Below are 21,315 nucleotides of genomic sequence, written 5' to 3'. Positions count from 1 at the left end.
TACAAGGTTGCTGAATTTCCACTCACTATCAATGGACTTTAACCAAGAAATTTTGGACTTGGTTGTATTAAATAATTTACCCTCTCCGGTCGTTCTAGGTTTGCCTTGGTTAAAACTGCACAATCCATTACTGGACAGGTCTACTAATGTGATTAAGTCTTGGAGTCCGAAGTGCTATGATAAATGTTGTAATGGTCGCATTGCGGCTGTGGAAAAAGGGGAATTACCTGTACCTATTCAAGATTTTTGGAGGTTTTTTTCAGAGGAGCAGTCGCAAGTTTTACCTCCTCATAGGGAATATGATTGCGCCATTAAGTTTGTTCCGGGAGCTACTCTTCCCAAGAATCGCTTGTTTAATCTGACTATCCCTGAAATAAAGGCCTTGGAGGAGTACATACAGACTAGCCTGGCTGCTGGTCACATTAGACCTTCTAAGTTGCCTGTGGCAGCTGGATTTTTCTTTGTTAAAAAAAAGGACCGGGGGTTTAGGTCCATGTCTGGATTTTCGTGAAATTAATAAGATTACTGTACGCAATTCCTACCCATTGTCGTTAATTCCTGACTTGTTTAACCAGTTAGTGGGGGCCAAGTGGTTCTCTAAAATTGATCTCCGGGGGGCTTACAATTTGTTCCGAGTGAAGGAGGGTGATGAATGGAAAACTGCTTTTAACACTCCGGTAGGTCATTTTGAGAATCTGGTGATGCCTTTTGGTCTTACCAATGCACCTGCATTTTTTCAGAACTTTATTAATGACATCCTGAGACCTTTGATTGGTAAGAATGTGGTTGTGTATTTGGATGACATTTTGATTTATTCGCCAGATCTAGAGTCCCATTGGCAGAGTGTACATGAAGTTTTGCAGTTATTGAGTGATAATTCACTCTTTGCTAAGCTGGAGAAATGTGAGTTCGTTGTGCAGAAAATTAGTTTTTTGGGCTGCATTGTCTCCAGCGAGGATTTTGAGATGGACCCGGTGAAGGTTCAGGCTGTGCAGGAATGGCCTAGGCCTATTGGTTTGAAATCTATACAGAGATTTTTGGGTTTTGCCAATTATTACAGGAAATTCATTAAGAATTTTTCTGTAATTGTTAAGCCTTTAACCAATCTCACCAGGAAAGGTGCGAATACTGTCCAGTGGACTACTGAGGCCATTGAAGCGTTTAAGTATCTCAAAGAGAGGTTCAGTTCTGCCCCTATTCTTATGCAGCCTGATGAGACCAAGCCTTTTTTGGTCGAGGTCGATGCTTCATCGGTGGGGTCGGAGCAGTTTTGTCTCAGGAGAACAGGGATAGAGTACATCCTTGTGCCTTCTTTTCGAAAAAAAATTCGGAAACCAAATTGAATTCTGATGTTGGAAATCGGGAGTTGCTGGATATTAAACTCGCGTTTGAACATTGGCGTCATTTTTTGGAAGGTGCTAGATTTCCTATATTCAGGTTTTCACAGATCATAAGAATTTGATCTATCTGGATGCTGCCAAGCGCTTGAATGCCCGTCAAGCTAGGTGGGCACTTTTTTTTTCTCGGTTTCATTTTTCTGTGACCTATATCCCTGGTACTAAGAATGTTAAAGCCGATGCTTTATCTCGCAGCTTCTCTCCTGCGGTCGGTGCCGAGGAGGAGGAGAGCATTTTAAAGAAAGGATTTGTGGTGGCGGCATTGGACTCCGTTTTGGAGAATGGGATTCTGAAAGCTCAAGATGATGCTCCATCTAACACTCCCCATGGGAGGTTGTTCGTGCCTAGAACCTTTAGGAGAGATTTGTTTGTGGAGTGTCATGAGTCTTAGTTGGCAGGTCATCCAGGAATTTCTGAGACTAAGAGACTTATAGTTTTTGGTGGCCTGGATGGCAGAAAGAAGTCTTCAAGTGGGTGCGTCAATGTACGGTATGTGCTAGTGTAACACGGGTACTTTAGATGCAGCGACACAGAAACACAGAGCAGCCAATGCAGGGTTAATAAACAAGGGAATTTTATGATAACAGGGTCAATCTCCACGCAGGGAGTAACAGGGGATCATATGGGGGAAAACAAGGGAAGTAGCAAGTAAAAATCTTTAACTGACAGTTCACAGTTTAACTAGATATAGCAGAGTCGAACCGGTTGTAAACGACAGTTTTTACACTTAGCTGACTCTCTTCCTCCACAAGGCAGTTGCCAGCTGATGCCGGTGTTGATTTCTTCATGGTTCCCTGCCCAAACAATACTTCATCTTCTGGCGGCAGCGGGCGGTCTCCGGTTTTACCCGCTGAGCCCCTAGTCCATAACACGACACCTCACGTGCTCGGCTCCACAGACCCTGCGTCTCTTCTCCCTCTAGTCGGCTTGACTCCTCCGGTCTACTGCACTTGCTCTCCTGAGCGGGACTCTGCTCTCCCTTTCCCGCGCAAAAGTCCTCGTCTCTCCCTCTCTCTAGCCACGCCACCAGTTTTCCGGTCACCTGACCTCCCAGCTCTCACTCTGGACATGCCCCCAGCTTCCCAGTCACCTGACTCCTGTGCTGGAAGTCTGTCTTTCCCCTGCAACCAGAGGTACGGCCCCGGCAGTTCCGGATTCCTTGTTCTGAAAGTACTTACATCCCGGTCTTCCCTCTTACACCCCCGCTCTCCTTTAACTCGCCATTCCACGGGCGAGAGTTCCTTCACCAAACGTTCACATTCTTGGACTTCCTGAACGATACAGTACCATATGAATTGATCTTGTTCGTAACGGTGAGGAGGCACTCCTGCTGTTGTTCGTTCTGACTGGCGTAACTCAGTTTGACCGATGGGTGGTGCAGAGTCACTCAGATTCCCAATCTCCACCTGCCCGGTGGCTTCAACCGAGGTTGTTCCCTTGCCGCCTCCACTGGGGACTGCAGGTAATCGAGTGCTGGGGCTCGGAGATAGAACCAACAATTCTTCTTCGTCCACATCGTGGCTTGGGGCAACTGTGACAGGACCCTCTCTAGAAGCAGGTGATTCTTCTTCATCCTCGTCATCTTTAGACAGACAGGGTCGCAGCATACTACGATGAACCACTCTGGTAGGGGCTCCTTCCGCCCCCTCGGGTTCAACTTCATCCACAGGTCCTTCAGCGCCAATCCTGCGCTTCACTCGGTGCGGGGTCTATTCCCACCGCCTACTCAATTTGCCCCACGGCCGCCTGTCCCGAACCAACACCCGCTCCCCGGGCCTTAGAGCTGTCCCTCGAAGAGGCAATGTCTCATGATGTTTGAGCTCCTGAAACTTTTGTTGTACCAACCGTCGGAAGGTCTGCAGTTGATGCCGATGTTTCCGGACCCAGGAAGACATCCCAGTCAGTGGGTAGTCCTCCTCGGGGTCCAGCTCTAACTCGATAATCTCTCGCCCCTTTCACTCAAACAGTAAGGCATAAAGGTATAAGGAGTGAACCCCGTCGTACTATTCACTCGGTTGTTGTAGACCCACACCAGCTTGGCCACAAACTCAGACCATCATACTTCCGATCTTCCTCCAACGTGTGGAGAATTTGGATCAGTGTCCGATTAAAGCGTTCACAGACCCCATTTCTTGAGGGTGGTAAGGAGTAGTCCGTGACTTCTCAATCTTGTACAACCGGTGCAGCTCTTCCATCACCTGGTCTTGGAAGCAGGCGCCTTTATCGGAATGGATCCGCTTTGGGCAGCCGTACACCCGAATGAAGTCTCGGCAGATGGTCTGCGCAGCTGACACGGCGGTCTGGTCTCTGGTCGGGGTCACTACCGCAAACTTTGTGAAGTGGTCTGTCATTACCAGGCAATGTTCATACCCGAGATGCGCCGGTCCAACATCAAATAGTTGATCATCAGCACCTCCAAGGGGGCAGAAGTCACAATGGTTTGTGTAACATTCCTGGCGGCGTGCTTGCATGGTGCACCACCTCCCACCATGCAAGACTGCAATCTTACCGGTCAGTCCATGCTGCACTCTTTGTTTCAGTTCCTGCTGTGTCCATGTCTCTTGTCTGATTGCTTAGGGCGTCGTCGCGGCTTTCTGCTTGTTTCTTATAGCTACTGTGTGCACAGTCCTAATGCGTCCCCAGCCTATTGCTGTGAGTCACAGGATACTTAAACCCCCTCCACCCAGTAGGAGGTGCCTGAGCAACACTTTATCTCAGTTTGTCTTTTGCAACTCAATTGCCAGGTCGTGTCCTGTATCTAGTCTGTTCTGCCACCCTGGGGGCTGAGTACCCAGGCCTGCTACCTGTTCCTGTGACTAGAGATGAGCGGTGTTCGACTTGAACTGTTCGCCAATCTCAAATTCGAGCTGTTTTGGGCGTGTTCGAGCCGTTCGGCGAACACGAACAATTTGAAAAAAATTTGGCTGTTCGAGGTTATGTTCGATAACTGTTCGTGCACCAAAATCATAACTGGATTTTTTCTCAGTAATGTTGAAAATTAATGTTAATACGCAGTTTGAGTGTACAGCGGGGCGGGGGAAGGGGCAGGGGATGGATCTCTGCAGGAATAATAAAGATCTCCATTTTTTTTTCTCTTTCCCGCATTTACAGTGGGGAGGTGCAATCTGTCAGCTTATCAGCAGCGCACACAGGGAGCGAAGTGCTTTTTTTCACACAAGCAAGGGCATGTGTCATTGGCAGTGTATGTCACATGTCCTTGCCCTATAAGACCCAGCCATTTTCCCCGTCGCCACCATTTTCTCACTGCTGCAGCTGCGTGCGCTATACCTTGTTAATTTCAAGCCAATTTTCGCACAAATCTACAGATAGCTTGGGAGTAGGGAAGAGTTGTGATTGCAGTCCTTTTAAGGACTAGGTTACAGCATTTCCTACGACTTTTATCAGGCAGGTCTGTGCTCTTAAATAGATAGGTTGGGAGTAAAGACTAATTGTATTTGCAGTCCTCTTCAGAACTAAGTTAGATCAGTTCCTATCAGTTTTTGCCAGGCAGGTCTGTGCCAGTGCTGTGCAAGTTTTTTTCACAGCATTTGGCTAAATCTAGCAAAGCTAATCCTTTTTGGCCTATTGCAGAGTGTGTTAGTCAGTGGAGTAGCCTATCTGTGTTGCAAGCTACACCACCTGTGTATAGAATACCAATTTTTTTACTGCACCTAGTGAAGTAAAACCTTTTGGGCATAGCATCATTCTATTAGTCCATCTATACTGACCTCCATAAGGTTGCAAATTGAATATAATTTTTTTCTGCATCTACCTCTTAAAAAATATTTGGCCTTCTAGCTGTGTGTGGGACTTGTTCTATTAGTCCATCTATACTGACCTCCATCATGTTGCAAATTGAATATAATTTTTTTCTGCATCTAGCTCTGAAAAAATATTTGGGCTTCTAGCTGTGTGTGGGACTTGTTCTATTAGTCCATCTATACTGACCTCCATCAGGTTGCAAATTGAATATAATATTTCTCTGCATCTAGCTCTGAAAAAATATTTGGCCTTCTAGCAGTGTGTGGGACTTGTTCTATTAGTCCATCTATACTGACCTCCATCAGGTTGCAAATTGAATATAATATTTTTCTGCATCTAGCTCTGAAAAAATATTTGGCCTTCTAGCAGTGTGTGGGACTTGTTCTATTAGTCCATCTATACTGACCTCCATCAGGTTGCAAATTGAATATAATATTTTTCTGCATCTAGCTCTGAAAAAATATTTGGCCTTCTAGCAGTGTGTGGGACTTGTTCTATTAGTCCATCTATACTGACCTCCATCAGGTTGCAAATTGAATATAATTTTTTTCTGCATCTACCTCTAAAAAAATATTTGGCCTTCTAGCAGTGTGTGGGACTTGTTCTATTAGTCCATCTATACTGACCTCCATCAGGTTGCAAATTGAATATAATTTTTTTCTGCATCTAGCTCTGAAAAAATATTTGGCCTTCTAGCAGTGTGTGGGACTTGTTCTATTAGTCCATCTATACTGACCTCCATCAGGTTGCAAATTGAATATAATATTTTTCTGCATCTAGCTCTGAAAAAATATTTGGCCTTCTAGCAGTGTGTGGGACTTGTTCTATTAGTCCATCTATACTGACCTCCATCAGGTTGCAAATTGAATATAATATTTTTCTGCATCTAGCTCTGAAAAAATATTTGGCCTTCTAGCAGTGTGTGGGACTTGTTCTATTAGTCCATCTATACTGACCTCCATCAGGTTGCAAATTGAATATAATATTTTTCTGCATCTAGCTCTGAAAAAATATTTGGCCTTCTAGCTGTGTGTGGGACTTGTTCTATTAGTCCATCTATACTGACCTCCATCAGGTTGCAAACTGAATATAATTTTTTTCTGCATCTAACCCAGACAATAGTTTTGGCCTAAAACCACAGTTTGGCCACTCAGCTCTGCTCAGTTCCCATCCATTGTTTTTTTGTGCAAACAACTCCAGAGTTGTGAATTAGTTAACCACCAAAATGAGTGGAAAAAGGCCTACTGCTGGTGGAAAGGGGAATAGGCCTGTTGGGAAAGGGAAAAAAGGTTGTGTCCGTGGAGTAGGTGTTATAGCAACAGTAACATCTGCAGAAGAAAGACCATCTTCCAGCAAAATTAAAATGTCTACTTCTTTTAGCGGACAATGTGATAAGATCCCTTTCTTACAGCCACGCCAATCGCTACAAATTCCAGATGAGGCACAAAAACAGCAGGTGTTTCAACGGATATCAAGTGCTCCTTTAAGTTGGCTCTCCTCCACATCAACTTCAACATCACAAATACTCCAGTCCTCAGAGGTGTCACCCCAATCGCACTTGCTTCCTCACAGCTCCCAAATCTCCAGCTGCCCGTCTGAGTATGAGGTAGAACAGATGGTTGAGTCTGCAGAGCTGTTTACTCATACTATAGCCTGGGAATCAGAGGTCGGCTCCAGCACTTCTGTGAATCCAGACGAGGAAATGATCTGCACTGATGCCCAGAATCTTTATGAGTCGGATCCAGGACCAGACGCAGAAGGTTCTGACCATAATGTAGACCCTCATTCCCAAACTGTAACTCCTGTTGGTGGAGACAATGAGGAAGACGATGATGAGACTCAAATACCTGATTGGAGCGACAACTTTAGTTTTTTGTCAGGGCAGGAACAGGTTGGCTCTGAGGACGACGGGTGTGATAACACACAGGGTGATGATGATGAGGTTGGAGATCCCACTTACTGTCAACCCACAGTCAGTCAAGAGATGAGGTCAGCAGAGGAGGTGGAGGAGGATGCTAGTGACGACGAGGTCAGGTTGCGCCTTCCTGGACAGAGACGTAGTACTGGAAGCACGTCAACAACTGCATCCTCAAACACAACTCTGCCTCTGACCACAAGTCGTGGTGGCTCTTCAGGTTGCATGGGTGCTAAGCCTTGCATAGCCTGGGCATTTTTTCAGATCGATAAAGATGACCCAACTCGTGTTATCTGTAACATTTGTCAACAAAAGCTAAGTAGAGGCCAAAAAATACATAGTTTGAGTACTTCATGCATGAACCGGCACATGGACATGAAGCATAAGTTGCAGTGGGAAGCTCACTGTGCTACAATGCGGCCTAGCCGGCCGGGCCAACCACCGTCTGCCCCATCTTGTGCATCTGCGGCCTCTTCATCCTCTGTGACTGGGGGGACAGCAGTCACACCTGTTTTGGGACGCAGACCTGCCACCTCTTTACCCGCAACTGCCAGCGTGATTGGCAGGTCATCATTTTCTTTGGAGGTGGTAACACCAGCTGGTGTTGAGCGCTGTCCGACATCGATAGCACCACCTTTGGATCAAGGCAACCTAACATGTCCGCCTGCATCTTCCTCACAGACCGGCAGTTTGCCGGGGACACACTTATCAACCCCGTCTAAGCACAACAGCCAGCCCTCAGTCCCTCAGATGTGGACAAGTAAAAGACCATTTCCTCCTAGCCATGAGAAAGCTAAGAGGTTGAATTTCACCATCTGCAAGCTCTTGGCTACAGAAATGCTGCCTTTCCGCCTGGTGGACACAGAGGATTTTCGAGACCTTATGTCCGTCGCAGTGCCCCAGTACCAGATGCCCAGTCGGCACTACTTCTCAAAGAAAGGTGTGCCTGCGCTCCACCAGCATGTCGCACACAACATCACCGCTTCTTTGAGAAACTCTGTGTGTGACAGGGTGCATTTCACTACAGACACTTGGACGAGTAGGCATGGACAGGGGCGTTACATGTCGCTGACTGGGCACTGGGTAACTATGGTGACAGCAGGACAAGGGGCTGCTGTCCAAGTCTTGCCGTCCCCACGAGTTGTGCGTCAATCCTCTTTATGTCAAAGTTCCTCCACTGCTTCTGCCTCCTCAACCTCCTCTCGGTCCTCCACCTGCACCCAAAGCCTGTCTGGTCATACCACAAGCTTTCTAACTGCGCAGAAGGGATCCTGCACACCTCCTTACTATGCTGGCAGTAGGGCTCAACGTCATCAGGCGGTTTTTACTTTGAAATGTCTGGGAAATGTGAGTCACACAGCTGAGGAGTTGTGGTCAGCTCTGGAGAACCAATTTCATGAATGGTTGTCTCCACTGGACCTGAAACCAGGGAAGGCCGTGTGCGACAATGCTGCAAACCTGGGTGCGGCCCTTCGCCGGGGCAATGTCACACACGTGCCTTGTATAGCTCACGTGTTGAACCTGGTTGTCCAGCAATTTTTAGCCCACTATCCCGGACTAGATGGCCTTCTGCAAAGGGCACGGTCGCTGTGTGCTCACTTCCGCCGTTCGCATCCCACAGCTCAGCGACTTACATCTCTACAGAAGTCATTGGGCCTGCCACTTCACCGGCTAAAATGCGATGTGCCTACCCGGTGGAATTCAACTCTGCACATGTTGCAGCGACTGTGGCAGCACCGACAAGCCCTGGTGCAATACGTTCTGACGTATAGCCTGGGCCAACGGGATCTAGAGGTGGGGCAAATCACACTGGAGGAGTGGTCTCAGATCAGGGACCTATGCACCCTTCTGCTCAGTTTTGAAATGGCGACGAAGATTTTTAGTGGTGACGATGCCATTATCAGCATGACTATTCCGGTGATTTACATGCTGAAGCACATGTTAAACAGAATTCGGAGTCAGGTGGTGGCACAAGAGGAGGTGGAGGAAGTAGAGGAGGAGGAGTTGTATGCGGAAGGGCTAACATCTGCAAGGTCCAGACGGTCGGCAGCACCAAGGCGGCAGGCATGTGAGGGTGGGGGAGATGGTTTTACCAGGGCGCATGGTAGCAGCCAAACTAGTGAGGAAGGTGCAGGAGCCCAGGAAGAAGTGGAGGACGAACTGATGGAAGACTCATCAGATGAGGGAGACCTTGATCACATTTCTGTTGTGCGAGGTTGGGGGGAGAGGACAGAGGAAGGAAGCATGATTGTTACCTCGCCACCAACACAACAGGGACTTGGTGCTCCTGGATGCGCAAGACACATGAGTGCCTTCTTGCTGCACTACCTGCAACATGACCCTCGAATTGGGAGAATTAGAAATAATCCTGACTACTGGGTTGCCACACTGTTAGATCCCCGGTACAAAAGTAAATTTGCAGAAATAATTCCTGCCATAGAAAGGGATGCACGCATGCAGGAGTATCAGCAGAGACTGTTGCAGAATCTTACATGTGCTTTTCCACAAAAAAACAGTGGTGCACGTAGTGAATCTCACAGTTCCAACTTGCCAACCGTGGGACCGTCGAGTGTTCAGCACTCAAACCGTAACAGAAACACAGTATCTGCTGGTAACATCAATTTTGCGGAATCATTTCACCACTTTTTTAGCTCATCCTTTGCAAGGCCACAGGAGACAAGAAGTCTGACACATAGTCAACGCCTAGAGACGATGGTACAGGAGTATCTCCAAGTAAACATTGAAGCCATGACTGAGTCACTGGACCCTTGCTCTTTTTGGGCTTCCAATCTGGATAAATGGCCGGAGCTCGCCACTTACGCCTTGGAGATCTTGTCATGCCCCGCAGCCAGCGTTCTGTCTGAACGTGTGTTCAGCGCTGCTGGTGGTGTGCTGACAGATAAGAGCACGCGGCTCTCCACTGATAATGTAGACAGACTCACGTTCATAAAGATAAACAAATCATGGATCCGAAACGACTTTTCTACCCCTGTGTCATCCTGGGGAGAGTAAAAGCTTGAAGATCGGTTAAAATCACCTCACCAACCGTTTTAAGCTTTCAAATTACTAATCATGTTAATCTGTATCTTGGCTGGAAAATAATTTGGGCTTTGTAGCAGTGTGCAGTACTGATTCTATTAGGCCATCTATACTAAGCTCCACCAGATTTAAAATTAATAATAATTTTTAGCTGCATCTAGCCCGGAAAATAATTTTGGGGCTCCGAGATGCGCAAGACACATAAGTGCCTTCTTGCTGCACTACCTGCAACATGACCCTCAGATTGTCAGAATTCGAAGTAATCCTGACTACTGGGTTACCACACTCTTAGATCCCCCACACTCTTCGATCAACCTTTTCATTTTAATAAAGACCAAAAAAATGGTCATTTTTTAAATTATAAGCATTAGCAGGTTATTAGAAACTGAAATCAAACAGTTTTCAACTCAAAACTTTATTCTAGGTGATGTTACATTTGCACATAGGACCCCTTGTTCGAAAGGAGCTTCTGAACTCTCTCGTCCATTGAATTTGTCAGGTTTTGGATGGTTTCTGCTTCAGTTGTTTTGCATGAGGACAGAATACCCTCCCAGAGCTGTTGCTTAGATGTGAACTGCCTCCCGCCATCATAGACACTCCTTTTGATGATGCTCCAGAGGTTCTGAATGGGGTAGAGGTCAGGGGAGCATGGGGGTTTACACCATAAGTTTGTCCCCTTTTATGCCCATATCAGCCAGAGATGCAGATGTGTTATGTGCAGCATGAGACGGTGCATTATCATGCATGAAAATGATCTTGCTGCGGAATACACGGTTCTTCTTCTTGAACCATGGCAGGAAGTGCTTGTATGAGAAACTCCACATACATTATGGAGTTCATCTTTACCCCTTCAGGGATCCTAAAGGGGCTGACAATCTCTCTCCCCATGATTCCAGCCCAAAACATTACTCCACCTCCTCCTTGTTGGCGCTGTAGCCGTGTTTGCGTGGGGTGTCCATCAACCAGCCATCCTCCACTCCATCCATCTGGACCATCGAGCGTTGCACGGCACTCATCCGTGAACAAAACAGTTTTGAAATCAGTCTTCATGTAATGTTTGGCCCACTGGAGCCGTTTCTGCTTGTGTGCAGTGGATAGAGGAGGTCGACAGGATGGCGTACGCACAGCTGCAAACCTCTGAAGGACCCTGCATCTTGTTGTTCGGGGGACGTTGGAAGCTCCAGCAGCTTCAAAAACTTGTCTGCTGCTATTACAAGGCTTTTTTGCCGCTGCTCTTTTAACCTGACGTAATTGCCTGTAGGAAAGAGTCCTCAATTTGCCCTTATCAGCACGCACACGTGTGTACTGTGAATCAGCTACATACTTCTTGATTGCCAAGACACTTCATCCTGATCATCGCACAATGTTGATTGTAGTCATGCCTTGACCTAAACACTCCACAATTTGTTGCTTCTCAGCAGCCGACACATCCTTTTTCTTTCCCATTTTGGCAGAAAATGTAGGCTGCTTAATAATGTGGGACAGCCTTCTTAAGTAGTCTTGCCGTTCATTGGACACACCTGCCAAACTAATTAGCACAGGTGTCTGCAATTGCTTACAGTGATATAAAGAGCCCTGACACACGTCACCATCAATGAGTTTAACTGACAAACAAACAAATTCTTCCCTTATCACTCCTAAACACTTTTTGCATAATAATTTGGAACACAGTGTACATTTGCTTTTACACAAAACACCAGTGGTTCACGTAGTGAATCTTACAGTTCTAACTTGCCAACCGTGGTCTGTATGGAGTTGTTCAATAAAGGGCCCAAAATTAAGATAACATAGACGGGAGAGGTCTCTATGAATAGGAATTCCTAAGAATTTGATACCCTGTGAGGGCCAGGCAAAGGGAAAGTTGGACTGGATGGAATCCTGTATGGATTTGGGGAGGGAGACATCGAGGGCCTCAGACTTCGCTGTATTGATTTTAAAGTTTGACCATGTAACAAAGTGATCTATTTCAGCCATAATAGCAGGGATGGATATATGTGATTGAGTGATATATACTAGGACATCATCAGCAAATAGAGAGCACTTGTACTCGGTGCCTCCCACCTCAATCCACCTAATATTGGGGTTATGGCGAATTGATGAGAGCAGGTGCTCCGTCACTAGGATGTATAAGAGAGGGGACAGAGGACATCCCTGCCTTGTCCCATTGGTGATTATGAAAGGTGATGAAAATGTTCTGACGCGCCCCCTGGGCCTTGGGACATCCGGAGCCAGACCCTTTTTGGTGGATGCTGGTGGTTGTAGTCTCCGTGGCGGCGACCCGGTTCCGTGGCTCAGGGCGGTCAAACCAGTGGCGGAACTATTTATGTGGTTTTGATGTTTAAATGTCCGACTACGCCACCAGTGGATTGCGGTCCGAGTGAACCGCCGCTGCAGGGCAGACCGCTGAGGCTGGTGTTGTGGGTGCAGCAAAGCGTAGCATAACTCGCCACGGGAGGCGTATAGCCTCAGGGCAGTGTATGCGGAGGATGGGGGTGATGGTGCAGGGCAGCAGGAGTAATGACACGGAGTCAGTGATGCAGTCCAGGGCCTTTACTCACAGTTCTTATTATCCAGACCACTTCTGCAGGTAACGGCTGCCCACGTCATACTGTGCTCACCAGGTGAGGGGCTCAGACAACTCCCAGATAACTTTGGAGTGCTTCACAGGATCCCCTTTGTGTGTCCTTTGTCTGGCCTTTCTTACCAACCCTTCTGTCCGGCTGCCTCGGGCCTCCTCTTGGTAAACTTGGCGCCAGTTTCCCTGACCCTATGTGCTGCCCTCCTAGCGGGTGTAGCGAAGGGCTGCGCCACATAAAATGTCACAGCCTCCGGTTTCTAGCTGAGGGTCGTTTCCCGCCTCCACTAGTTTCGGGGACCGGTCTCCCCCTTTGGCCTGACCCCTCCACGCAGGTGGATTTGGGCGTGCGGTGGCGACTCGCCCGTCCACACCCCTGGGATCCCTTCGTTCCTCGTTCCTGGAGCCTTCTCCGCTCCTCTTCCTTCCTTCTCCCTCTTCCAGGCCTGGGCCTCTGTTACTAGGCCCGCCTCTGGAGCAGAGCTCATGCAGAGCCCCTGCTCCCTGTCACTTCTGCTCAGACTTCTCTGCACTGAACTAAGATGGTCCCCACCTTTTATACTCCCTTCTCAATGCACCCAGGAACTGCTTCCTCCCTGCTCCTGCACTACAGGGTTCCCCTTCCTCAGTGTTCCCTCCCCCCACTCCAGCCAGGGACAGGGACTGTCGTGCCCATCTCAGGGGCATATTGGTCGCCCTGCCCCACGGCAATGTGGTGTAATGCATGCAGGTGTCGGGGTCCTGATCCACACTCCATCCTTACCTGAGAGTGAGATATCACACCTCTGGGTGAGGTGCAATACCTCTGCAGCAACCGAGCCCTCGGGGTGCTACAGTTCCATTTATCTTCAGCCTAGGTGACACATTGCGATACAGGGCCGTGATTTGGGCTATAAAAGGGTCCCCTACCCCAAGCTTTTTAAGAGAATAATATATGGTGTGCCAGGAGACTCTATGGAATGCTTTCTCAGCATCCAGCGAGAGTATCTAATTACAAATTTTTAACTGCATCTAGCCCAGGAAATACTTTGTGCCTAGTAGCAGTGTCTGCTAGTCAGCGGATTATCCCGGCTGTTAAGCAAGCTACACCACCTGTAGTTTGGACACTTAATTTTTTCAAAGGAAATGCTTCGGGACCACGGGATACTCAGTGAAGAGCATCAGGAGGCACCCCAAGGCATAGGGGCTGGGACTGGCGGTAGGACGCCTTGCGGTGGACAGCCGAGCTCGATCCTTATAAAAGCTTTTTAACTGCAGCAGCTTTAGTGGACGCTACTGGAGCTGGAATTACGCAGCTGCTGGCATGAGACTTGCCCTTCAATAGATCCTTGTAAAAGGATTTAAAGTGTATTCATTCAAATTAGAGAGACAATTTAAATTAAAAAGCTTAGAGCTGCCTCCACCACAGGGGGGCTCGCTTGACCCACCAGCGGACAGGCACCAGTATTGGGAGACGGGGGCTGGCCGTCAGGGTCCTCCACGGCTCTGGCACAAACGGAGGTGGCACGGGCAGGAACGGACTGGCCGTGTCGGCTTCTCACTTTTTGGATTTTAGAAGGGCATGACATGCCTATATCTGTGTCTCCCCCTCCTTTTACTCCTCCACCTCTTTTCTTTTCGCATGACTATATGTACTTGTCACTTTTCCATGTGTTAGTTATGTCTTCTGAGCAGTTTGTCAGCTTTTGGACACCTTTGAAGGTGTTTTCTATGTGTTTCTATGTGTTTTTGTTTGCCTGCTGAGAGGATGATGGGAGTTGTACTTCACGCAAGACTACGATGTAAGACACAGATGAAGTTATTCTTCCCTTATCTGGACATTTGGACTGACGCCCAGAAACTAGATTGTAACTTGTTTTTAGCTGTCTCAGAAACCTTCTACTAATTATCACTTTTTGTTTATGAAACTTTCTTATCAACATTCCACTGTTATGAATCATCATTTCGCTGCCTGTGAAACAAAGGCATTTTACTGCGCATGTCTGACAAAAAAAAAAAAAAAATGATTATTATTATAAATAAAGGGACAGCACCCATAGAGGGAGGCGCGCTCAGGGGCTTCCCAGTACTTGATTATACACTACGTGTCTGTGTATTTCTTGTTACGGGGATACCCCGACTCCAACAAGGACCCTCCATGGCTGAATGATCCTAACAATTCCTGGCGCCCGAAACAGGGACCCGAGGTCTGCGTATTCCTTCAAGTTCATCGACCGGCACGAGTAACCGCTGAGATTGGGACATCGGAACAGCAGATGACAAACCTGGCCAGGTAAGAGACACTGTTAGTTCTCTTACATCTGCTCTGCGATAGTCCGTAAATTTCATGCATATCTTGTGTTGGGATTGAGGAACTAGTAGAGAAGGATACCTATAGCTCGGGTCATTCATGTATATACTGTAGGATCTGCCGAAGGAGAGGTCAGAGAAGGTTATGAAACGGATGGTATGAAAGAGATGTGGATGTCGGGAATAGCCTCATAAGCCGCACTAAGGTAGATGACATAAGTATTACGGAGATTGCCTAACTGAGTCATAAGGTTGTGTCCTTTCGGGGAAACCTTCGCTCACGCTTAACTCCCGAACCTTTGTCCTCCTTTTTGACGGATAAGAGATTGACAGAATGAGCCCATGGAAGTAATGATAATACTCCAGGGACACGATATATAATGGAGACTGTATGGTTCATTTTATGTATTGTTGGTCTTGCCCTTGTTGCCATATATATGTGTGTTAGAATTACTCTACACTTCAGACAAAACGGTCCAGAGAAACCGTTTCAGATACTGGCTCCTTAGGACAGAATAGGTAACGAGGAAAGGTAGAATATAGAATATATTTTATCTAACCCAAAAAGCCTCCTAAGGTAGGAATAGTCAGGAAAAATGGGCAACAAGATACTGGCTCCTTAGGACAGAATAGGTAACGAGGAAAGGTAAAATATAGAATATATTTTATCTAACCCAAAAAGCCTCCTAAGGTAAGAATAGTCAGGAAAAATGGGCAACAAACAGACTAAGACCACAAATGATGAACAAGATGTCTATACAATCGTGAAAGAAAGGTGTGGTGTAGAAGCAACTAAGAATTTAGGGAAAGTTTGTAAAACTTTTCAGGTAGCAAGGCATGACAGGTTTAACAGGAAACTATGGGAGGACATTCGGGTTAGAAAAGCAGGAGTGATAAGAGACAAAGGATGGTAGAGTCCAAATTTTGGTGCCTGATGACCAAGAGTCTCTAGAAAACATTGTAAAAGTCCAAGCCTTAGAGGATGAGAAAGATCCTGCCCCTACCCAAATTATTTTAGATCTTTCTGAGGTACCAGAAAAATTATGGGCACAACATGACACCGATGTAGGACTAATGCCAATAGCTCCAGTAAAAGTCACTCCTGTTCCAGGTGTGACACTACCCCAATTGAGACAGTATCCTATTAGTGCCCAACAAGAACACGCCATAGGAGAACAGATAAAAGATTATCTAAAAACTGGAGTACTGATAGAAGTAAAGTCACCAGCCAATACACCGTTGTACCCCGTAAAAAAGAAATCTACTGAGGGGTCAGCTGCTAGGTACCGGATGGTACATGATCTAAGAGAGATAAATAAAATTTTGGAACCTATTACTCCTGTTGTGCCAAATCCACACACGTTGCTATCACAGATCCCAGCAACAGCACGAGTATTTTCTGTCATAGACTTATCAAATGCATTTTTTTCAGTACCATTACACCCAGACTGTTACAAACTGTTTGCATTTACATTTAAGAATAGACAATTAGCATGGACAAGATTACCACAGGGTATGATACATTCACCTACCTTGTACTCAGAAGCTATGAGATCAGTTCTTCAAAATTTCAAACCTACGGATGAGGTTGTAATTCTCCAATATGTTGATGACCTATTGTTATGTGCCCCTGCTCAAGAGTCCGCAAACAGCAACACAATAAGGTTGTTAATATTTCTAGCAGACATGGGCTGTAAAGTTAACAAGAAAAAAGTACAACTTTGTATGACTACGGTAGTATTTCTAGGACACTGCATTTCACAAGGTATTCGGCACCTCACCGCCGACAGACTAAAAATCATTAGAGATCTTGTTCCTCCCAAGAACTACAAAACATTAAGAGCATTTTTGGGAATAGTATCACACTGCAGACAATGGGTTATACATGCTAGTCAGCTTATGCAACCTCTATATGATTGTTTAAAAATCGAGCCTTTCCAGTTAACTGAATCAGCGCTCATAGCCTTTCAAGACCTCAAGAAAGGTCTCATGTCAGCCCCGGCCTTGGGAATCCCAGACTACGCCAAACCATTCCAATTAATGGCTGCGGAAATGTCTAATCATGCTACAGGAGTACTAACACAGAAACATGAAAATAAACAAAGACCTGTCGCATGCTATTCTGCTCAATTAGATAATGTTACCAAAGCTGCACCATCATGTGTCAGAGTAGTAGCAGCTGTCTCTCTTTTGGTAGAAAAAGCCTCAGAAATAGTACTAGACCATGCCTTAATAGTACAAACTACACATGATGTACATGGCATACTGAATCAGGTATTGCCAAAACACATTTCAATGGCTAGACATCTTAGATTACAATGCTCCTTACTAATGCCACCAAACCTCACTTTTCGCCGCATATTGTCTCTAAATTTAGCCACTCTGTTACCACTAGAGACAAAGGGGGGAGTGGAAGGAGGTCAGGAAGACGAAGATGAAAATTTTTTACAATACCACGAACAAGACAATATAATACATGATTGCTTACAGTGTATAGAACAAGAAACACAAGGGCTACCTAATGTACAGGACACCCCTCTTGACAATCCAGACCTACATATGTATATAGATGGTAGTAGGTATGCAGATGAAACTGGTAACTTTCACACAGGTTATGCCATTGTATCAGATCATGATGTTATTGAAGCTGAGCCAATGCAGGCCAGCTGTTCAGCCCAGGAAGCTGAACTATTAGCTCTAATACGAGCATTACAGTTAGCAAAAGAAAAAACCGCTAATATTTTTACTGATATGCATATGGTATTGTACATGATTTTGGATGTATATGGAGAGCTAGAGGTTACATGACAGCTTCAGGTCAACCAGTAAAACATGGACAAATGATTAGACAAATCCTAGAATCAGCTGCCTCAACCAAACAAGTAGCAGTAATAAAAGTACCTGCACATGTAAGACTCAACACCGAGATAGCTAGGGGTAATGACCGAGCCGACAAGGCTGCTAAGCGAGCTGCAGTAAAACCTCTGACAACTGACCACACTATTAGTGCAGTATCAGAATTTGACTTAATTACACGGCTCAAAGAAGCCCACCAGCAGGTGAGTAGAGAAGAAAAAGAAGAGTGGCAGAAACAGGGGGCAGAAGAAAAAGAAGGACTATGGAGAAAAGGAGATGAGCTTTGTCTCCCCCGAGCATGGTACCCTGTTGTGGTCAGTGAAGCCCACGGACCTACACATGTGTCTGCAAACGGTATGATACAGAGGGTCAGACAGAAGTGGTTAGCCCCAGGGTTCGGCCAGGTAGCTCGAGCAAAATGTGGTTCTTGTGAAATCTGTTTAGCCCACAATCCAGGACAGACTGTTAAGACCCCCCAGAAGCACCATGTAAGACCACTATATCCGTTCCAGAGACTTCAGATCGATTACATCCAGATGCCTAAGCATGGACACTATGAGTATGTACTGGTATGTGTGGACATGTTTTCGGGGTGGCCAGAGGCTTATCCAGTTCATACAGCCACGGCTAAAGTCACTGCAGTAAAAATAGCACATGAACTGGTACCCCGTTATGGTATCCCAGAAGTGATCGAGTCAGATAGAGGTACACATTTTACTGGAGAGATCTTTCAGAATGTAATGAAAATGTTGTGTATAAAAAGTGAACTACACACCCCTTACCACCCACAGAGTTCTGGTAAGGTTGAGAGAATGAATGGAACACTTAAGTTAAAAATACAGAAAGCCATGGCAGAAACACAGAAACCATGGACTGAGTGTCTCCCAATAGCATTGTATTCAGTCAGAAACACCCCCCAGGGAAAGAGCAAACTCACCCCCCATGAAATATTGTTTGGTAGAGTTGCCAATACAGGATTGTATTTCCCACAGACTTTAATGTTAGAAACTGAAAGCTTAACTGCTTATGTACAAAATTTATGTAAGCATGTGTCTAAAATACACTCTTTAGTGTTCTCTTCCATTCCAGATCCAGATTCCATTGAGGGAACGCACAAGCTGCAACCAGGAGACGAAGTCTACGTAAAAAGACATAACAGAAGAACGCTAGAACCCAGATTTGAGGGTCCATATCAGGTGTTATTGACAACTCCAACTGCAGTAAAATTGGAAGGAAAATCAGCATGGGTACATGCAAGCCATTGCAAAAAGAAATAGTGGTGATTGTACTTGTGTTAGCTATAACGATAGATCAGGGAGACCTGTGGGATAAACTAAGTTCCCCAAAACCTACAGATAATAAATTTATAAAACATCATGAGACATTGGTAAACGGGCTGCTCGATGGCGGACAGAAAATAGCAGACTGTTGGATTTGTACGCATTCTCCAATATCAGCCACGAGCATACCCTTCCTGGCCGTACCCATGACCCCTGAGGAAGTGTTTACATGGACTAATTGCTCAGACAAATTAGCAAATAACCAAACCGTTAATTCTAGATTATGGAACACCACTGTTGCCATCCCAGTTGTGGGGTGGGTGGGATTTCCCTGGTGGCAAGGTAATATGACCGGAAAAATAAACAACTTACAATATTTAGCGTTTAAAGGAGGTGTATGGGTTCCTAGAAATAAGACGGGACTAACAGACTTAGGGTTAATTCCTACAGAAAATATACAACTCAGTTTTAGTAGCACAGTATCTTCTTCTCAACCTTTTAAACCTGATATAGTAGAAAAATACATACACAATAATGGTTGGAAATATTCACAATTATTCCCCGATGGAAACAATGATACATGTTCAAAGATACCAGGTAATATATTATGTAATGAGTCAAGTGCATATGACCCAGGTACACCGACTTGTGAAAATCCAGATGCAGGATACTGTAGTCCATTAGGTCAAAAACCCCCTTGGTGTATACTTCAGAATGTATCTAAATTTTTAGATTTGGTACATAGGTTGGTGCTCCAACACTCTGCAATATGGGATCTGCCTGAAGGAACCTTCTGGATTTGTGGAAATGGAGCATATAAATGGCTCCCAGTAGGAATAAAAGGTGCATGTACTCTAGGACGCTTAACACCGGCCACATTTATAGTTCAGAATCAGCAGGTAGATATGCAAGCAGTACCTAAACACACACTATACAAAAGAGCAGCCGACAACTCGCCTAGACCTTCAGGTAGGCCACATGTGGTCCAAATGGGAATTCCTAATAAAATATTCAGCACTTTCTTTGTGTATCCAATGTTGATGCAGATGTGGGATAAATTAGTTCAGGCCACCGACTATCTAGATGATCAGATATGGGATATTATGGATATACTTAATACTAGTATAGCTGTACAAAATCAACTTATAATTGTTACTAATCAACATACTGTAGTGTTAGACTACCTAACTGCGGCCCAGGGAGGAATGTGTCAAATTATTGGTCCAACCTGTTGTCATTACATAGATCCAAACAGTACAATGAGTATGAGGTTCAAGCTGGCAGATATACAACGATTACGGGATGAATATGACAGACACAATGACCAAAATAAAGATAGCTGGTGGTCAGACACCTTCTCCTTTCTCAACCCAAAGAACTGGTTTAAGGGTATTGGAGGTTGGGTGGCTGGAATTCTGCAAGGTATATTACAGATTGTGCTAATTATAGTAGTCATATATGTAGTGTTTAAAATAGGATTAAAAATTATTTTAATATGCATAAATAAGCTTTGTAACACGGACTCAAGAATATGAAAGAAAAGAACTCCCGGACCAGGTTTTCTACCAAAAGTCCATAAGGAAGAATCAAAGGGGGGACTGAGAGGATGATGGGAGTTGTACTTCACGCAAGACTACGATGTAAGACACAGATGAAGTTATTCTTCCCTTATCTGGACATTTGGACTGACGCCCAGAAACTAGATTGTAACTTGTTTTTAGCTGTCTCAGAAACCTTCTACTAATTATCACTTTTTGTTTATGAAACTTTCTTATCAACATTCCACTGTTATGAATCATCATTTCGCTGCCTGTGAAACAAAGGCATTTTACTGCGCATGTCTGACAAAAAAAAAAAAAAAATGATTATTATTATAAATAAAGGGACAGCACCCATAGAGGGAGGCGCGCTCAGGGGCTTCCCAGTACTTGATTATACACTACGTGTCTGTGTATTTCTTGTTACGGGGATACCCCGACTCCAACAAGGACCCTCCATGGCTGAATGATCCTAACACTGCCATTGGTTTTAACGGTGTTCGAAGGTGTTCGACGAACAGTTCGACGAACAGTTCGGCGTACACAAGGGTGTTCGATGAACCAAACCGAACTCGAAGACTACGGGGGTGGCTCAACACTACCTGTGACTTCTAGTCAGTTTCTGCCATCCTGGGGGCTGAATTCCCAGGCTCGTTCCTGTATC

At 45.6% G+C, this 21,315-nt stretch overlaps 1 protein-coding gene across 1 annotated transcript in view; it reads left to right on the top strand.

The window, feature by feature from the left end:
- The window catches only part of SPMAP2 (sperm microtubule associated protein 2), a 115,705-nt gene extending 94,957 nt beyond the window's left edge, over nt 1–20,748 (top strand). The window contains exon 7 of the mRNA XM_073660651.1: nt 18,923–20,748. Within this exon, the coding sequence (XP_073516752.1) occupies nt 18,923–19,110 (188 nt within the window). The 3' untranslated portion in view covers nt 19,111–20,748. The remainder of the gene's footprint in view (nt 1–18,922) is intronic.
- The last annotated feature ends 567 nt before the right edge of the window (nt 20,749–21,315 follow it).

The sequence above is a fragment of the Phyllobates terribilis genome, unplaced genomic scaffold (genome assembly GCF_046119375.1).
Source record: "Phyllobates terribilis strain yellow unplaced genomic scaffold, ASM4611937v1 Scaffold_1__5_contigs__length_1240528914, whole genome shotgun sequence".
Classification (NCBI taxonomy): domain Eukaryota; kingdom Metazoa; phylum Chordata; class Amphibia; order Anura; family Dendrobatidae; genus Phyllobates; species Phyllobates terribilis.
This window is presented reverse-complemented; position numbering and strand designations above follow the sequence as displayed.